The following is a 19,003-nucleotide window of genomic DNA, read 5'->3' on the forward strand; positions in this document are numbered from 1 at the left end:
TTTTATTTTTAGGTTAGTGCCACAAAACCATTGTGACTATGTGGGAAAGGCTGTGTGAAGGATAGTAGAAGTCAACGATCTCTTTATTTTAGGCAGTTCAAATGAATTACTGTAACTAGCATGTCTTGCAAGGGGGCTCGGTAGGTTGAAGGTTCATAACCCTTTTTCATGCCGCAGGCCACACAGCCTTATCTCCTTCCCTTCGAAGGCCCTGGAACGACTGGAGGCGGCTTAGTCCCCAACAGGTGTCTTCTGGGCACAGCAGCCCGCGGGTCCCTAGGGCCGCCCCGCCCGCGGTGCGCACCAAGGAGGATGCGGCCTGAGCGTGAGCCTGCGCGGCCACGTGACGGCTGCTATAAGAGCAGCAGGCTGCGGACTCCGGCCCTCCTCGTTGGCCACGGTCCTTTCTCGGCGCCCAGCTCTTCCGACCCACCCGGCCGCAGTATGACAGGTACGCCTGCGTGACCGGGTTCCGCAGCGCGACAGCCGCTGCGCGGGCGGAGCTCCAGCAGCTCCGGAACCGTGGTAGTCTGCGGCTGCCGGAGCTAAGGACCCAGCTGCGCTGCGGACCCAGCTGCGCCGCAGAGCTGCTGCTTCCGCCTCCTGAGTCCTGGGAAGGCCAGGCGGGGTGGGGCGGACGCGGGGCGCGGCGGGCTCACGCAGAGCCCTCACTTTGGGGCTCCCGATACAGGGAGCTGCGGGCGCCCTGCGGGAACACCAGGCTGCGGCCCTGCTTTGGCCTCTGCGCCGAGCCTATTTTTAGGCCTCTGGGGCCGGGTGCGGCTAGACCGGAGCCGGCTAGCGTCCCGGGCGGGCCTCGGTGCCACTTGTTGCGAGGTTTCAGGCTCTGGGCGAATGTACCCCAGGAACAGGCACTTAGAGGTAACTGGTCCTTCTGCGCACTTCAAGTTGTAGCCTGGGTTATGACAGCGACTGACCTGCCATCTGAAGGTTAAAGCACCTAGCTGTCATTGGTCTTAACCTTCCATTTTCAGGATTAGCTAAATCTGGTGTTCATAACATCTGACCTCTCCCTTTATTAACTTAATCTGAGAAAGTATAGCGTTGCCACCTGTAACTTTTAAATACTATTTATATTAAACTTTTCTCCACCACTTTCTGAAGTCTGGGCAGCTTTGGGGTTAAAGCTCAGTTTATGTACTTTTGGGGGCAAATGGTTTTGAAATGTTTTTGTCTCAGAATGTTTGGAGGATAACAGAAGTACTTACAGGCCGAGGTTGATGGATACTTTAGTTGTTATTACAGCGTATAATTGACTGGAGCTGGGAATTCACAACTTTCTACATTTTAGTAGTGTAGTGGCTTGTTCTGAAAGTCTGAATGAAAATGGCTTTCAGGTCAGCTTCTGGGGAATGCACTGGTCCCCCAGACAGTCCACAACACTCTCGCTGCTCAGAGGAATTTCACTACTTCTAGCTTCTTCACTGGAAAATGGGCAAAGGAGAATGAGGAAACCTGAAACAGAGTGGCAGTGACAAAATCTCTCAGCTGTCTTCTTGGGCAGCAGTGCCCCCAGAAGACCACTGCCAGAGTTTGACCCTTAGTACCTCTATGAACTTTGGATGCCCACCAACTAATATTAAAGTCCTCTTAGAGATAGTCCCCAGAATGATCACAGGAAAAGCCTGGAAAAATTTTAAAGGCTGGTATAATGAAGATTGTTCAATGGGGAAAGAATACGTTTGCCTTCTCTTCTGGCTGGGGCTTTGGGAAAATTGACATGTCTGTCTATGACTCTCTTAGGGGAGCAGGAGAGGATGGGGGAGGGAGGCATATGGCTCATTCTCCCGAAGAATTGGAGGCTGGCCATGGTTCTTACCTTTAATTGTTGTACTTGGGAAGTAGAGGCAGGGTAACTGTTTGGTCAACTTGGTCAATATAGCTAGGCCCTAGCTCAAAACAGTAAGACTGGAGATGTAGCTTCTTGGTAGAACACTTGTTGAACATGTGGAAGGGTTCAGAAGTATGTGGATTGGATCCCTAGAGAAGAATTGGGGTGAGGAGAATGAAAAGACAAAAGAGAGATACAGGAGACAGCAAGACACAGGTTTGTTGGCCTCTAAGCTCACCAAAAGTGATTGGTCACTATGAGGTCAGTCTAGGCAGCTCAATTACTTTCTGGGTTGGTAGGTAATGGGGCTCTTGCTTGGATGAAAATACCACTCATCAGACTTTGTAAAAGAAAGGACATGTGCTTTGTGATCTCATTACTATCCATTTCCTAAGCTTCACCCCTTGTTAACCTACAGTTTGATCTAAGAATTTGTCTAGACTCTAACTGGGATTTGAGTTTTGTGGTTGATGATCCTCTGGAAGGTTATCTGGCATTCCTGCTAATTTTGGCCCATTCCTGGATGGCTACTTGAGTTCTGCCATTAAAGGGGCTGCTGCCTCACTAACACGCAAAGTTGATCTCTGAGGAGATGATTTTGCTCAACTACTGTTTGAGAGTAGACCTGGGAGAAGGCCTTTTCCATCTGAGATATGCTTCTTTTTCTTTGTATTAAGATCAGGCCTTTGTGACGCTGACTACAAATGATGCCTATGCCAAAGGTGCGCTGGTCCTAGGCTCCTCTTTGAAACAGCAGAGGACTACCAGGAGGATGGTTGTACTCACCACCCCACAGGTCTCAGAGCCCATGAGGTGAGGATTACCTGCCTATCTGTCTCTTTGCCTTTGGGGCACTAATATCCTTTCCCCTGTTCCTGGGATCAGTGGGCACTGAGCCCATACCTTCCTAGGGAGCTGAATGCTAGAGACAGATAAGTGATGCTAAGCTAAAGATTCCTGAATTTAAAATCTCTTCCTAGCTTTTGGGAGATGTCCCAGGATTCATCTTTGGAGGTGCCATTCTGGCCTCCATCTTCCTAATTTCATCTGGGAATGAGAGAAGACCTGCCCCTCATTGAGTCTTTTGAGGGTGAGCCTGCCAAATTATATCTGTTCTTTCTCATTTGCACTCCTTTCCCCAAATGAAGCTAGAATTGTGTTATTTCCTGTAAACAAGGAAACCTTCGGGTAAAATTGAACAATTTCCTCCATTTCCAGCTGATGTTTGCCACCAAATGATCTGTACATATGCTGGAATAAAGTCCTTACTATTAGGCTTTCTGAAACTGTTACAAGATTTGTTAGGGACACACACTTAGAAGTATAAGCTGCTTATTGATTGGGTTAGTTCCTTTTGATATTTGGAATTCAGTTTTGAGATATCTGGGTGTGCCAGCAGCATTGTGTAGTCTTATTTTTATAGTCTCCTAGCCTTCTTAGAAATTGAGAATATCTTACATTTTAAAAATGTAAACATAGGCCAAGGGCCTTTAAAAATGAGACATTATACATATGTGCATGTATGTGTGTGTGTGTGTGTGTGTGTGTGTGTGTATCTTCCACATTAATGACATCGATCTTAAATAGTTCTTGAGAAAGGTGCCCAAAAAACTTTCTCCTAATATTTCCATTAGTGAGATCTAATCTTGAATCCCACTGTCGTGATTCACTAAAGTCACTTGTACCACTGACCATTTCTGGTTAAAAACAAAATTAAAAAAAAAGACCTGTTTACTCTCTGAACTAAAATGTATTTTTATCTAATGTGAGAGATAAAATGCAACACCATTTTTTTTTCTGTGAATCTGTTAGATGGTTCTTAGTGAAATGTTTGTATCATTCATTTTTCCTCTAGCTAAGTGCCATGCCTACTTTATTAACATACCACTAAAGACATGCAAACCTAAGTTCAATCCTAAGCACCATTGTAAAAATCTAGGCATGGTGGTACATGTCTGTAATCCCATCATCAGGGAGGCAGAGAGAGGTGGATCCTTGGAGTTCACTGGCCCGTCATCTTACTAAGTCAGTAAGTCCCAGATCTCAATGAGAGAAGATTTCTAAAAAAACAAGGCAGATAGTTACTGAGCGATGATTCCTGAGAATGACAATGACTTCCACATACACGTTCTCATGTGTGTTCACTCAAACACATGAGTACACACACACACACACACACACACACACACACACACACACACACACACACACACAATTTAGGTAATTTTGAAAATTTTGAACACTGAAAAGTCTTAAATATCACAGACCAAAATGAGTTTTTCATTATAAACACATGAGTACACACACACACACACACACACACACACACACAATTTAGGTAATTTTGAAAATTTTGAACACTGAAAAGTCTTAAATATCACAGACCAAAATGAGTTTTTCATTATAGACAAGTAATAATAAGAGCAGTTACATTTGGTTCCAAAACAATGACAGTCTTCTAGTGTGCTTTCTTTTGCTGTGATAAACACCATGACCAAAAACAACTTGGAGAGGAATGGGTTTATTTTGTCTTACAACTGAAGGGAAATTAGGGTAGGACTTCAAGGCCCTGGAGGCAGGAACTGAAGGAGAGGCTGTAGAGGAACTCTGCTTACTGTCTTGCTTTCCATGGCTTGCTCACTCAGGACCACCTTGCCCAAGGTTGGCATCACCTGCAGTGGTCTGGACCCTCCCATATCAATCATCAATCAAGAAAATTCCCCCACAGACTGCCTATAGGCTAATTTGATGGAGGCATTTTCTCAATTGAAGTTCTCTCTTCCTAGATGACTAGCATATGTCAAATTGGCAAAAACCTAAGCAGTACAGATGGAGAACTTTAGGAAATTCTTGGTTTATTACTTTAGGAGACATGATTAGTTATAGGCTTCATCTCACATATTATATGGACATTATCCAGCATCACTTATTTTAAAGTCAGTCAAGTCAATTGCAAGAAAATGTTGCTGTCAAACACATGGGCTAGTACAGAGATATACTCTTAACAAACGTTGCTCAAATTTTTTCAAAAATATTTTCACAGCATGCCAGGTATACAGTGATAACAATAAGAAAGAAAAGTTCTCTTGTGATAATGTCTTAAGACAAGTTGAACCATAAACAGTTCCATTACTTCATGGAATTAAGTATGTGTGCACATGAACATAGTTGTTCCGAGGTGAATCAAGACAGATTTAAGGGGGTATATGATGCCAAAGCACCTGATTGTCTCATGATTAATGGTAGGGCAGTAAGGGAACAGTCTTAAAATAAATGGGTCATGTGCTTTGAAAAGATTCTATGTGATGTTTTCTGGAATTTATTTTTACAGAAAAGTTTTAGAGACTATCTTTGATGAAGTCATCATGGTAGATGTCTTGGACAGTGGTGATTCTGCTCATCTAACTTTAATGAAGAGGCCTGAGTTGGGCATCACATTGACAAAACTCCACTGCTGGTCACTTACTCAGTATTCCAAATGTGTGTTCATGGATGCAGATACTCTGGTGAGTGTGACTTTTAGGGATAAAAGGATGTGCATAGTAATAGAGACCTGTCACTCATTTGAGAAATTCTGTCAAGATTTGACAGTAAAGTTCAGATAAAATGACTATCATAAAAAGTGTCAAGTGATGAAGGGGAGTAATCCCAGGCTGCCTTACAGCTGTCACCATCTTTTCTGTTGGGTAACAGGGAGAACCTAGGAAGGGTGTCTGGAAGCAAAGCATTCTTGTAATGCCTTTCTTTGTCCTTCTCTTTCTTGAATCAGGTCCTCTCAAATATTGATGATCTTTTTGAAAGAGAAGAATTGTCAGCAGCACCAGATCCAGGGTGGCCTGACTGCTTCAATTCTGGAGTCTTTGTCTATCAACCCTCAATTGAAACATATAACCAGCTGTTGCACCTTGCTTCTGAGCAAGGTAGTTTTGATGGTATGTATCTGCTATCATGAATTTGATAAGCTATTAATAAGGCCTCTTCTCTCTTCTCTCTGACACATGTATATGCACACTTTCTATGAATACACCAGAGTAACCTAAACTCAAATAGACAAGATTTTTTTTTTTTTTTTTTTTTGTGTGTGTGTGTGTGTTTGTGACAGAGTCTCACATTGTTCAGCCTGGCTTCAAATTCACTGTGTAGCCAAGGATGACTTTGAACTTCTCATCCTCCTGTCTCTACCTCCCCAAGTGGCATTCATCACCACAACTGGGTTTGTTATTCAGTGGTGGGATCAAACCAAGCTTCAGTCATGCTAGGTAAGTACTTCTCTAGATTCATGTAGATGCCTGAACTAACTATCTAAACTAGAGCAAGTTTTTAAAAACTGAGAAAAGACCAAGGAATGAATTCTATCTTAAGGCTAAGGTCAAGCACAGTAGCAGCTTGTTTCCCTCAGTCCCTATCACTGAAGAAAAAATGACTTCTGCTTTTAAACCTTAGTAAACTTCCAAAGTACTTGGCAGACATTGCAAACAAGGATCCAGTGTTATGTCCATGGGAACACAAGAAACCAGCCTGGTAATTTGGCAGTCATACTTTCGTAACAAAGTTTATATGAACAATCTCTGCTTCCAAAGTGTCATTTTCTATAACTATGTATGAAGTAAAATGTAAAAGTGTATCTTCATAGATGATGAGTGTAGCATTGACTAAGTTAGGAGCATTTACTTGTACATATTAACTATATTTATAGCTGTTTTTGACATAAGCCCATGTGGAGGTCTCTACAAACACCAAGGCAGGCAGTATAATCCAAGTGAAGCAAGAAGGAAATCTGGCTCAATACAACTAAGTATCCAGTGTTGGTTCAAATGTCTAGAGTCTGACAATGGGCAATTTATTTTAGGCGTATTTAAGTACAGTGCAATTTGGAAATAAGTTTCCTGGTGTAACACAATTCCATGTGCACAGTGAGGCATAATTACATCAAAATTCTTTTCAAAGCACTGTTACTTCTCTATGAAGATGGGTTCTAGAGCTGGCTAGATGTGTTATCTTAAGTGCCTAAGAAAGGAACTGATGTGGTCTCAGTCATGCAGATAGTACAGAGGTCATCTCAGCCATTAACCATCTGTGGTGCTGTATATGGGAGCCTGGCATAGTACAGAGGTCACCTAAACTATGAACCACGTCCATTTCCAGCCTTCTGGGCAGAAAACAGGTTACCCATCTCTCCCTTTGAAGAGACAGCCCTGCATATTTAACATTCCTGGATTCCCTCATGCTATCTGTGAGTGCAACGATTATTATGCTCCCAATAGGCCCACATATCTTTCACAAAAAAAAAAAAAAAAAAAAAAAATTCTCATCTTTTTTTCCCACTCTGATGGGAACCCAGAGCCTTCAACATGTTAGGCAAGTGCTCACCAATGGGGAATTTGACCAGCGGAATTAGTAGGTATATTTCTGTTTCAAGCCAATCTGAAGTAATAAGCCATTGTTTAAAATAATAGCAAAACCTCACAAGATAAAACCAATAGTTAATATGCAAAAGCAGTTCTTTTTTCAAACTAATGGTAGTGGTTCGTTAGAAAAGGGAGCACATTTAGTGCACACAGGAAGGACATGCTCCATAAAACCTTTTCAGTAGTGACTCAGTATCAGACCTTTGATACTGTGGCAAAGTTGGAAGCAGGAAACATGGGGATGGCCAGAAGCCTGGGCAGTGTAGCATATCCCTGCTCCAGCAGCTTCTTTATTCCTCTTCTTTCTAAGAACATAACTTGGATTTGAAGTAAATGGGTCTTTCAGAATAAGCTGAACCAGCCTTTCTCATTATAATTCAGCCCTGGGTATCAACAGAAGATCATTCTTGGGTCTTGGGAGATGGCTCAGTAGGAAAGAGCACTTGCAATGCAAGCATAAAGACCTGTGTTTGAATCCCCAGCACCCATGTACAAGATTGGCCTATAATCTCAATCCTAAGGGTTGAAGGAAGACACACAGAGATTCATTTCTGTTTACTAGTTATAAAAGTTAAAAAAAAATTTAAATGTCTTAAAGGTTAAGCTGAACATTTGTTAGATTGCTGAAGTCAAGCTTGAAACTTCACAATACACAATGGGACTGTTTATTGTTTTTCTCTTCATAGACAATGAATTCTGTATAGTCATTTGCCTGAAGATTTTGGATTTCTATTTGTAATCTCATTGTAAAGAATATAGATGTTTAAGTTTCAATCTTGTTTCACATCCTAAGCTAGTAGTTTAAAACCAGGAATGATTCTGTGTTGTATCTCCTGTTCCCCCATCCCTCACCCCAAATCAAGAGATGTGTGGCTACTTCTGGAGAATTTGTTTTCTTGGGACAGGGTGTATCATGTATCCAAACTAGTTATGTAGCCCAGGCTGACCATGAATTCATTATCATCCTGCCTCAGCCTTCCAAATTCTTCTTGGACACATGTGGTTGTCTCAGCTGAGGAAAGCCAGTGCTACCAGCATCTGAAGGCTAGAAGCTGAGTCCACTGTTGAATAGTGTGCTGAGCACAGGACAGCACCTACCAATTAACTATCCAACACACAATGTCAGCAGTGCTGGGGTTAAAAAGCTCTGTTCTATGCCAGGGCCTTACATGCTGCACCTGTGAGGAACTACAGTGAGGCTGTGGAGATAGGTCAATGGGTAAAGTGCTTGTTCTGCAACTGTAACAACCTGAGTTCAGTTTCTCAGGCCATGTAAGAACCTAAGGGGAATTTAGAGTGTCACAGTGTTTCTGTAACCCCAGCAATGGGAGATCTGAGATAGGAGGATCTCTGGAACTTATTGCAGGCTAGCCTAATTGATGAGCCTCAGGATCAGTGAGAGAGACCTTGTCTCAAAAAGGAAGAGCGGCAAGCAATTGAAGAACATACCAAAGCCCATATTAACAAATAATATTACCACACACACACACACACACACACACACACACACACACACACACACACACACGTCTTGCTTAAGCAACTTTAAGGAAATATTAAATGTTCACTGGGACCAACAAAGTGAAAGGGTGTCATTTTACCGACATGCTTTTAGCTCCTACCATTTTCCTCTCATGAAAAGAATGGAAATGTGGTAATCTTCACATTTAGAACTTCTACAACATTTCTGTTCCTTACACTGAAGACAGTTGCCTTTGCAAAGAAAGAGGGGAGTGATTTTAGCAGAACTCCACTGTGTGGCTCAACTTTTGCTTCAGGTGAAGCTCTTTTTACTTCCTCTACTCGAATTGAAGGAAGTTTAATCTTCCCAGGAAGCCAGCACAACCACTCTCAAGTTCAGAAAATGAATTAGATTCTAAAACATATCTGATGACCTGCCAGCTGCCTAAAAGCCACACGATTTTCATCATGTAAAGAGAATCTAGCTTCTAGTCTAGCTGCTGGAAGTTTAACTGCCAGTAGTCACATGCCATAGTGAATTATGCAGAGTACAACTAAGGAAAAGGAAATGTGTTAACAGATGGAATCTAAGCTGCACTGTGCACTATGGAGGCACTAGGAGTTGAAGGTTTGTTGTTAAGCAGTTTCATTGTGTGCAAAGTATTCCTCTGGAAAGTGCTTCTGCTTTTTCAGTAGAACATGAACCACTAAGAATCTCTCTGTGCTGCTAACATGGTTCATCATTTAATTGCAGATTCCCAGACACTGGCCTTCTTTTCACTTGTTACTGGTAAGGGAATGAGTTTTCTCTGTTGTTAGAAAAAAGTTAAACAGTTGGCTGTTCAACATGTTCAAATTCAATAGAAGAATAAACTAGCTACTCTTAACTAAAAAGCTTTTTCCACTTGAGGTGTGTGTTCCTGCATTTTATTTAGTAAGGAAATTTCACTCCATGCCTTAGGAACCTGCCCCTCTCTACAGGGGTGTATTCACTTGGAGCAGCACCTGTGTGACAGTAATGAATGGGACTTATACCTAATACCAATAAAATATTTACTTATAAAAAACAATTGTGTGGTTGGCAGTAACTATGATTTGCTTCAAATTTTTAATATATTTTATAGTTTGTAAAAATTATTAATAGATACATAAAAATTTTAAAGAGCTATTTATTTTTATGTATATGAATGTCTTGCCTGCATATATGTATGAGTACCACATGTGTTCCTGGTGCCTAGGTAGATCAGAAGAGGTCATCAGATCCCCTGGAACTGGAGTTTCTGATAGTTGAGAGTCACCATGTAGGTTCTAGAAATTGAACCCAGGTCCTCTGCAAGAGCAACAAGTACTCCTATCTACTGACCCATCTCTCCAGCTCAATATATAAATACATTTTTAATGTTGTTTTAAAACATTTTTGTTGCTGGGCATGATGGAACACACCATTAATCCAAGCACTCAGGAGGGAGAGGCATATCTCTCTGTGAGGTCAAAGCTAGCCTTGTCTGCAAATAGCAAGTTCCAGACCAGCTAGAGGTACACAGTGGGACCCTATGTTAAATTTTGTTGTTGTTATTTAGGTGTCAAGCCATAGGCATAGGGGCAAACATTTTCAGATGCTTCTTTCTCTTGTGTACATCTTCTGAAACTCCCAGGGTGCCCCTTCACATTTTACATCTTCTGAAACTCCCAGAGTGCCCCTTCACATTTTACATACATTTATCAGGGTCTTACATATCAGCATTCTCAGATTGCTACCACAGAAAGTATGTTAGCAGATGATTGTATGTGTCTATCTTGACAGTCCTGCTTAATCTTTTGCTCACGTTCAAAAGATTGGAGCTTGGTATCCCTGACAAGCCACATGGGCTGCTGATGTCTGAGCTTTTGCGGCTGCTTTTAAGCCCTTTTGATGAGAAAGAATGTGCCTGCTACTCTTCTAATCACTAGCCTTCAGTCACATCCTCTACCAATTGCCTCTGGCTAGGAGAAGAAGCCTAATATGGCAAACTATGCTGACTTTTCTCCCCTGCCCCCAAGTGTCTGTATTATCAGAATTTAGAACTAGTGATTGCATACCTCATTCATGACTGGCATCTAATTTTCCATAGGAGCAAGTCTTAAGTCCAAGTTCCTATAGAGTTTTGTGTTTTTAAATTGTTTTGAAACTGCTTCTTGAAGTTTTCTGAAAAGTTGTACAATATTTTGAAAGTCCATTAGATTTTATAGGATAATATTCAAACATTTCGTAGAAGATGAAGTTCAGGCATATTAATGAGAGAAAGCGATCCTGACACTGCAGGTACTCATCAGGGTGAAATGAAGCTGATACATTAAACTCTAAATCTGAACTTAGTCCTTATAAACCTGGAATGTGCTTTATTTCCCCTGTGGCTCTGAAGTATTCTAAATTAAGGCAGCTTGTGTATCTGTATGTATTAGTTTTAAAAACTCAGTACAGGAATTCATATTGCCCACTCTGGAGTGCCCCATTGTTTGTTTAATCTTGATACATGCTTTAATTATTATAACCAAAGTACCCTAAATTTTTCATTTATATACTAGAACATATGTTCATTATAAATCTTGCAGGAAATAGAGAATATATTTTCGTGGCTGAATATTAGGTTTGATTTTACTTTAAACTGTATTTAGGATCTGTAAGAAAGTTGGTATCCTCCCAGGTTCTCAATTCTCATTGATATCCTTAGTTAGAGTCTGATAATGTTTTAAAATGTTTTACAGATCTGGTGTACCTTCTCTAATCTTTGTAGTTCATCTGGCTTTCTACTGAACTTACCCAACAAAAGAATGAAGGACTGAGGCATTTTAAAATAAATGAGTACATATATGCTTTTTCTTAAAAGCTGCTTTTTTCTCATGCTACTCATGAGCCATTTTTCTTAGCCGTCTGTCTGCCATTAGCTTTGTAACCAGGGAGAAATGAAGGACTTGTGAGAGTCAGGAGGAGGAAAGAACTAATATGTGCCTGCAGACTCTAAATCTAGCTATTTTACATTCTCTTTTATTTCTCCACAGTCCTGTGAGGGACACACTCATGCAGGCATCTGTCAAGTGCTCATTCAGGCCCTGCCATCTAACTAGTACTGGGAATCCACCGTTGTTAAAGTTTGGGACAGTTGCTTGCCTGTGGGCTTATGTCAAAGCCAGATCTGATTAGACTCTTTCTCAACTCTGGCTTAGTGTACAGGAGGAGGAAGATGGGAGTGTTGCTGTTTGTTTGTTTGTTTTGTTATGTTTCTTTCCCAATTTTCCCACACTGCAACATTCTCTGGAATAAATTCTGAGAATGATTACACAGGAAAAAGTTCTTATTACTTTGTCCATGTTATGGATTAACTACTTAAAATTTACTTCTCTGAGTAGACAGAGCAGCTGGTGCCTTAATAATTTTGTAGTCCAAAGTAAAAGAGAGTCAGGTCTTTTTTTTTTTTTTTATTGTTATTCCCCCCCCCCTACATGGAAAGCACTTTATTTAGTGTCACAAGGACTAAAATTTTAAAAAAATGATGCACAGATGACACTTGATAATAGTGTATTTCTCCCCAGCATCACCAGTACTGTTATTCAAATGTACTTGGTCTTCTCTTTTCTTTTTTTTTAAATTATTATTAAGAGATTTTCCTTTTTTTGTAGCTTTGCGCCTTTCCTGGATCTCCCTCTGTAGACCAGGCTGGCCTCGAACTCACAGAAATCCACCTGTCTCTGCCTCCCAAGTGCTGGGATTAATTTCTATTCATTTTACATACCAACCACAGATTTCCCTCTCCTCCCTGCCCCCAGCCTTTCCCCCCAACACCGCCCCCCCCCATTTCCACCTCCTCCAAGGCAAGGTCTCCTATGGGAAGTCAGCAGAGCCTGGGACATTCAGTTGAGGCAGGTCCAAGCCCCTCCTCCCTGCACCAAGGCTTTGCAAAGTGTCTTAGCATAGGCACTGGGCTCTAAAAAGCCGGCTTATGCACCAGAGATGGGTCCCCATCCCACTCCCTGGGGGCCCCCTTAAACAGTTCAAGCTAAACAACTGTCTTGCCTATTCAGAGGGCCTAGTCCAGCACCGTGGGGGCTCCTCAGCTATTGGTCCACAGTTCGATTTAGGTTTTTTCTGCTGCTCTGTTCCTTCCCCTCTGATCTGCAAAGCCCAAGAAAACCAGCATTCTAAATCAGCAGCTGTCAGTAGTCTCCTGCTGTTCTTGGATGTTACTGCTCTCACCTGCATTTCTATAAGGGGTCCATTCAATCAATACTTCAAAAATTATTTTAAGCTCTAATCTAAGCTGGACACCAAGTTGAAGCAAGAAGAGTTTTACAAACTCAGTATTTGAGAGCTTGTGGGTGCTTGACAGGTAGTTATGCAATCCTGATTCTTATCAGGATCAGCATGCTAATGAGACTCTGGACCAGGAGCCCCTGCCTCAGACTGGGAATGTGTAATTCTTGCTAACATCAGTGTCTTATGGCATGTGTATAATATAACTTTGTCATTAAGAATCTTTTTTTTTTTTTAAGTGAAAAGAGCTACTATGTAACATGGGTTGTTAAATCAGTTGTTCTTGGTTTAAATGTGTTGAGGCCAGTGAAATTCGGGAATGCATGGGCCAAGTGCCTGGATTTACCTAAGCCATGTAGGGTTAATCCACTGATGCCTAGTAAACCTCATACCTCCGGAGGTAAACCTCACATCTCCACTCTCCCTAGAGCGGTATTAGCTGTGATTTGGTAATCCTTGGCTTGCTGCTGTGTCCAGCAGTGATAGTGTCTTCCAGAAATAATGTAAAAGCCAGCTTTGGAAAATATGTTTTGTGTCATTTCAGTACCTGATTGAGAATAGTTGAAAATTTTCTTAACTTTATTTGCTTAGTATATTCCCCTCTGCCTTCTTAGTGAATTAACAATCATTTGAGAGTTGGACCTCTCATTGATCATATGTATTATACTGATACCATAAAACTTTAGCTGTTTTCTATAGAAGTGAAATCTTTAAGTGTTATACCAGTTGATATAGTAAAACTTAAAAAGGAGTCATTGTCCAAAAAACTGCAGACCAATGCTCCTCAACTTTCATATTCAACATTCTGCATTTCTATCAAGCACTTGGGTAAGACCTATGCTACTGGAACCTGAATCACAAGTGAGGAGCACAATGGTAGGAATATTCTTATGGCAGAGATACTGAGATTCATGTTTAAATTGGAATTGTTTTATACTTCCTCTTGTGACAGTGGGGAAGCAATCTTCCAACAAAATGCAGTTCCAGAAACTAGACAGCATTGGACACATGGACAAATTTCAACGGCAACACTCACTGTTTTATAAAACCAATAGAACCAATGTCTTCTTATTATGTGCCCATGGTTACCACGCTCATAACCCTATTCAAGTGCTATGGGGTTGTAAGGTCAGAAGCTTTGGGCAGCCTAGTGGAAGGATGATGCAGAATTGGGTATTTGTTCTTGTTTGCAAACCTGGAGCATTGTGTCCCCTGTTATGTTTTTCCTGCTCCCTACCTCACTCATGTTGGCATATTCCAGCTTACCAGATCACAGCTGCTGGTGATCACTGCTAATCATATTTGTCAGTTCTGAGATGACTAAGATTTAAAGTGTCTTAACCTGCCAGAGTAAATTAAGCTGTCTCTAAGACTGATAGAAAGTGCTGGACAAAATGCTGGATGGTGATGATTACAAATGTTTTTGGTAGTGGAAATTCATCAGTCTTCATTGCATCTTTAGTGTTTTGTAGTACATATGTACCTATATGCATATTCTGCTTTGAATAGTGATCTTAATATTTCTAAAAAACAAATAAACAAAAATGAGGGTGCCACTGACGACATTACATAGTTCTTTTTTATTCATGCTTCTACCTGACTGTGAATGCCAAACTGTGTTTGGAGAAAGCTGATATCTCCAGAGTGCTCAATTAAAAGCATTGCCTGAAGTCAGATATGGTGCCACACACCTGTAACTATAGCACTTAGGAGGTAGTGACAGGAAGAACAGAATTTTAAGGTTTTTTTTTTTTTTATTACAAAGAGTTCAAGGCCACCCTGGGCTACATGAGACCCTGTCTTAAAAATTAACTCTGAGAAACCACAAAATCACTAGATAGCACTAATTTAAATTAATTAATTAAAATTCTAATTTTAATTCACTGTTTTAGGATAAATAATGATTTGTTGTAGTCATATGATGGAATCAATAGCCATAGTTACTGAGATTTCAGGTTTGCTAGCATAATGTGCACCACTGATTCACCAAAGGCAACTTTATTGCCTTCTGTCCTTACTGTTTCCTGATGTCTACATGCCCTCAGCCTTCCACTCAGCTCATGAGCTAGGAATGCTCTTTCTTTCTTTCTTTCTTTCTTTCTTTCTTTCTTTCTTTCTTTCTTTCTTTCTTTCTTTCTTTCTTTCTTTCTTTCTTTCTTTCTTCCTTCCTTCCTTCCTTCCTTCCTTCCTTCCTTCCTTCCTTCCTTCCTTCCTTCCTTCCTTCCTTCCTTCCTTCCTTCCTTCCTTCCTTTCTTTCTTTCTTTCTTTCTTTCTTTCTTTCTTTTGTTGGGGGACGAGGCTGACAATAAAGAGAAACCACCTTTCATGACCAGAGGCCACCAGCTAGTGCGTACACAAGGCCAGCAGCTCTGACTCCTGTTTCCTAACTTGCAGTGGTCAGACTTGGACAAGAGAAGTGCTAATCAGGCCTTCGTGGGATTTTTTTGGTGCTTTATGTATGTAGCCAATATTCATTTTAAGAATTGTTTTTCTTTTCTTTTTTATTGTTAGTTAAAGATTAGATAGTTATAGTTTTTCTTGCTAAGAATTTTAGAAAAGAAACTCACTAAAGAGGTGTAAGTGTACAGATTTGAAAGACATTATAAGATAGTTCTGGTGATATTTTATTTGTGCTTAAATGTGATTTTATTTGTATGTTAATAAATAAAGTTGCCTGGAGGTCAGAGCTAAAAAAAAAAAAGAATTGTTTTTAAATTTATTTACTTTTATTTTATGTTCATTGGTGTTTTGCCTGTGGGTATGTCTGTGTAAGACTGTCAGATCTTGGAGTTACAGACAACTGTGAGATGCACGTGGGTAGTGGGATTTGGATCCTGGGTTCTCTGGAAGAGCAGTTAGTGCCCTTAACCAATGAGCCATCTCTGTGCCATAAATAGGGAGTAGAAGGGCTGAGGATGTAGCTCAGTGGTAGAATGCTTTCCCAACAAGCATAAGGTTCTGGGTTCCAACCCTAGGTCTGCCAACAAATAAACAACTAGTGTAACAGAAAAACAAGTAGTTTTCTAAAGTTCAAAATAAGAACAACTGCTTATATTGTCTGGGGATACATATATAGTAAAATGATTGTGAATTTCATTTGTAATTATAACTTAATAGTTACCATGTCGGAGGGGCAATGGGATTGGATGTGTGTACCCTCACAGAGAATACAGAACACAGTTGGCAACATTCATGCTCTTAAATTGAATGGTAGATGTGTAGAGTTCTATTATTAATATGTTTTATCATCTACATGTATATTTTTCTGTTGATAGTAAAAAGAATACATAAAAAATGCTTAGAAAGGTCTTAGGATAATTCCTATTCCTGCCCCTTTATATTGATATTTTTGAGTTACAAAAATAATGTAAGAAAAAATGAAGGATAAACATCTATAGCACCAATCATCTAATATAAAGTCTTGTTTCATTTTTTATTCTAATATGTTTAATGTTTATGTCTTAATTATAATTGCAATGTATGCAGGTATGTGTCTTTATAATATACAGTGGACTGATGGTCTTTATGTTGACTTTAATGACATAATAACAACTATGAGTGATTAATTTACTCTCCCTCATGGTTTTTCAGTTTTTCTGCTGTGGAATATCTTGAAGGTTCTTGCATTCATTTAGGAAATAGTTTTCTAGTATTTAAGACATTTGGGGGGATGATAGTGATAAGCAAAAAGAGCCAAAAATCAAAATGACCAACAGTTTTTTATTGTATTTGACATTTTAATTACATTGACCCTTGTTAAACTGTTATATTTTTGTAGTTTATTCTGCATTATTTTTATTTTGAGTGAATTGTAGATTCACATGCTGCTGTAAGAAATAATAGAGATTCTCTATATCCCTCACCCATCTCCCTCAGTGGCAACATCCTATATAACTGTAATATAATACTAAAATAAGGAATTAACATTGATTCAGTCTACCAATATTATTCCAGTTTCATCAGTTTTACTTATGCTCTGACTTGTATGTCTGTATGGATGTGATTCTATTTCATTTTATTACACATGTACCTTGTTGTGACCACTACCACAGTGAAGAACAGAACAGGGCCCCTCATGATGCCCTTTACAGCCACAGCTCTCTTCTGTCCTTGGCAGCCACAAATATGTCCTCTATGGTTTTATCACTCCAAGGAGGTTATATAAATGGAATCATGCTGGTTTTCACTTAGCATAGTTTTCTTGAGATGAATCCAAGTCCTATGCATTAGTAGTTTGCTCCTTTGTTCTATGACATTTCATTTATGGTTATATTCGTGTACTTTTTGGATGACATCTGGGCTATTTCTAGCTTTGCCCTATAATAAATAAAGCTGTTATGAAACATTTCCCCAGTCTTTGCTTTGATGACTATGTGGAAAAGAAAATTAGTAATACCGCAGACCCCTGTCCTTGGACATCATTGTCTGTATCTCCCCCTTTATTTAATTTTTTAATTTTTAATATTTTTATTTTTATTTTTCAAGACAGGGTTTCTTTGCATATTTTTGGTGCATGTCCTGTATCTTGCTCTGTAGACCAGGCTGGCCTTGAACTCAGAGATCCCCCTCCCTGGTTCTGCCTCCCGAGTGCTGGGATTAAAGGCATGCACCACCTCTGCCCAGCTCGCCCTCATTTTTTATGATCTTTGTGAAATACAAAGTAAGTCCCTGAATGGTGTAGTTACTAGTTTTAATATCCTGTGCCTCAGAAAACATGCTTGTCTATATAGATAGGAACATCTTATGTTGTTGTATAGTTTAAGGAAACTATTGACAAGGTCCTGTAACTAGTAGGAATTCATTTCTTAGTTATGGAGACTGGGAAGTCCAAGGTCCAGATGAAGGAAGATTGTCTATAGAAAGCCAGCATTCTGCTCTCCCATACCATCTTTCTGCAGTGACCTGAAATAGTGGAAGCTGTAAAGGGCCTCCTAGACCACTCTTTTATGACATAAATTCAGTTTCTCTTGGAGATTACAGTTTCAATATGTACATTTGGGGGCCATGACCATTTAATCCACTGCATCTTTGAAATAATGGAGCATATTCTGTTTCATTTCTGATTTTCGTTTCACTTGTTGGTTGAGGAATGGGACCTGTTAGAGGTTCCTATACAGAGAACTTATTCCATAGATGTTCACTCAGTGAATGCCATTGGTCTGTCAATTTGATGGATGGTATTTGAAAAAAATAGGATATACATAGTGGGGATCAGGCACATTTGGATTTTAAATAAGAAGCCCTGATCTTACTACTTTCTCTTAAAGTTACTAAGATATCTATAGTTTTGAAATGGTCTAGTCCAGATGAAACCAAACAGCACAGACAGACTATTGAGCTTTTTGAATGGTCAAAGAGAATACTGGAGCTTGACATAAAGCAGACCCAGGACAGGATAGAAATACACAGATGCTAGCTTCACACTTAGAGTTTGACTCATTTCCTCCATCACCCCCACCACACACATACCTTGTGTCTCCCCCCAACACATACACACACACACACACACACACACACACACACACACACACACACACACACACACACACACGAGCCCATGCGTCTCCTTGCATTACACACACATTCTGCATGTCACCTCCCCTCACTCACACACTCCATGTGTCTACTCAAGACTCTGCTTCTGAACTCTCAGAGGCTAAAATAGAAACTCAAAGGAAGATTGTGTTTTGAGATGGTTTCCTTACCTGTTTACTTGGGACTTACGTCAGGTTCTTGGCTTTTTAGATTTTTGTTTGTTTGCCTCCCCTGTTTTGTTTTTGCTTGTTTTTGAGACCAGGTCTCACTCTATAGCCTAGACTGTGCTGGAAATCACTTTCTGGCCCAGACAGACAGACATTAAACTCATAGCAATCCTTCCAGTTTAGCTTCCCCAGTTGGGGAACTATAGGCAAAAGGCTGGGATTCTAGGCAAAAGCTACCATGCCCTACTTACTTTCCTTTAAAATGAATGGCCATGTCTTCACTTTCCAAGGA

General features: G+C 40.3%; 1 protein-coding gene across 10 annotated transcripts in view; it reads left to right on the plus strand.

Moving 5' to 3' along the window:
* Positions 1-299: 299 nt before the first annotated feature.
* Gyg1 (glycogenin 1) overlaps positions 300-19,003 on the plus strand; it is a 37,895-nt gene continuing 19,191 nt past the window's right edge. For 2 of the 10 annotated variants that reach the window (XM_015987301.3, XM_015987303.3), the window contains exons 1-5: positions 300-451; positions 2,530-2,665; positions 5,184-5,358; positions 5,622-5,784; positions 9,476-9,511. In XM_015987301.3, coding sequence (XP_015842787.1) covers positions 313-451; positions 2,530-2,665; positions 5,184-5,358; positions 5,622-5,784; positions 9,476-9,511 — 649 coding nt within the window. In that variant the 5' untranslated portion in view covers positions 300-312. The other 8 variants (XM_015987302.3, XM_006993813.4, XM_042278992.2 and 5 more) reach the window with 7 other exon arrangements.

The sequence above is a fragment of the Peromyscus maniculatus genome, chromosome 6 (genome assembly GCF_049852395.1).
Source record: "Peromyscus maniculatus bairdii isolate BWxNUB_F1_BW_parent chromosome 6, HU_Pman_BW_mat_3.1, whole genome shotgun sequence".
NCBI lineage: Eukaryota > Metazoa > Chordata > Mammalia > Rodentia > Cricetidae > Peromyscus > Peromyscus maniculatus.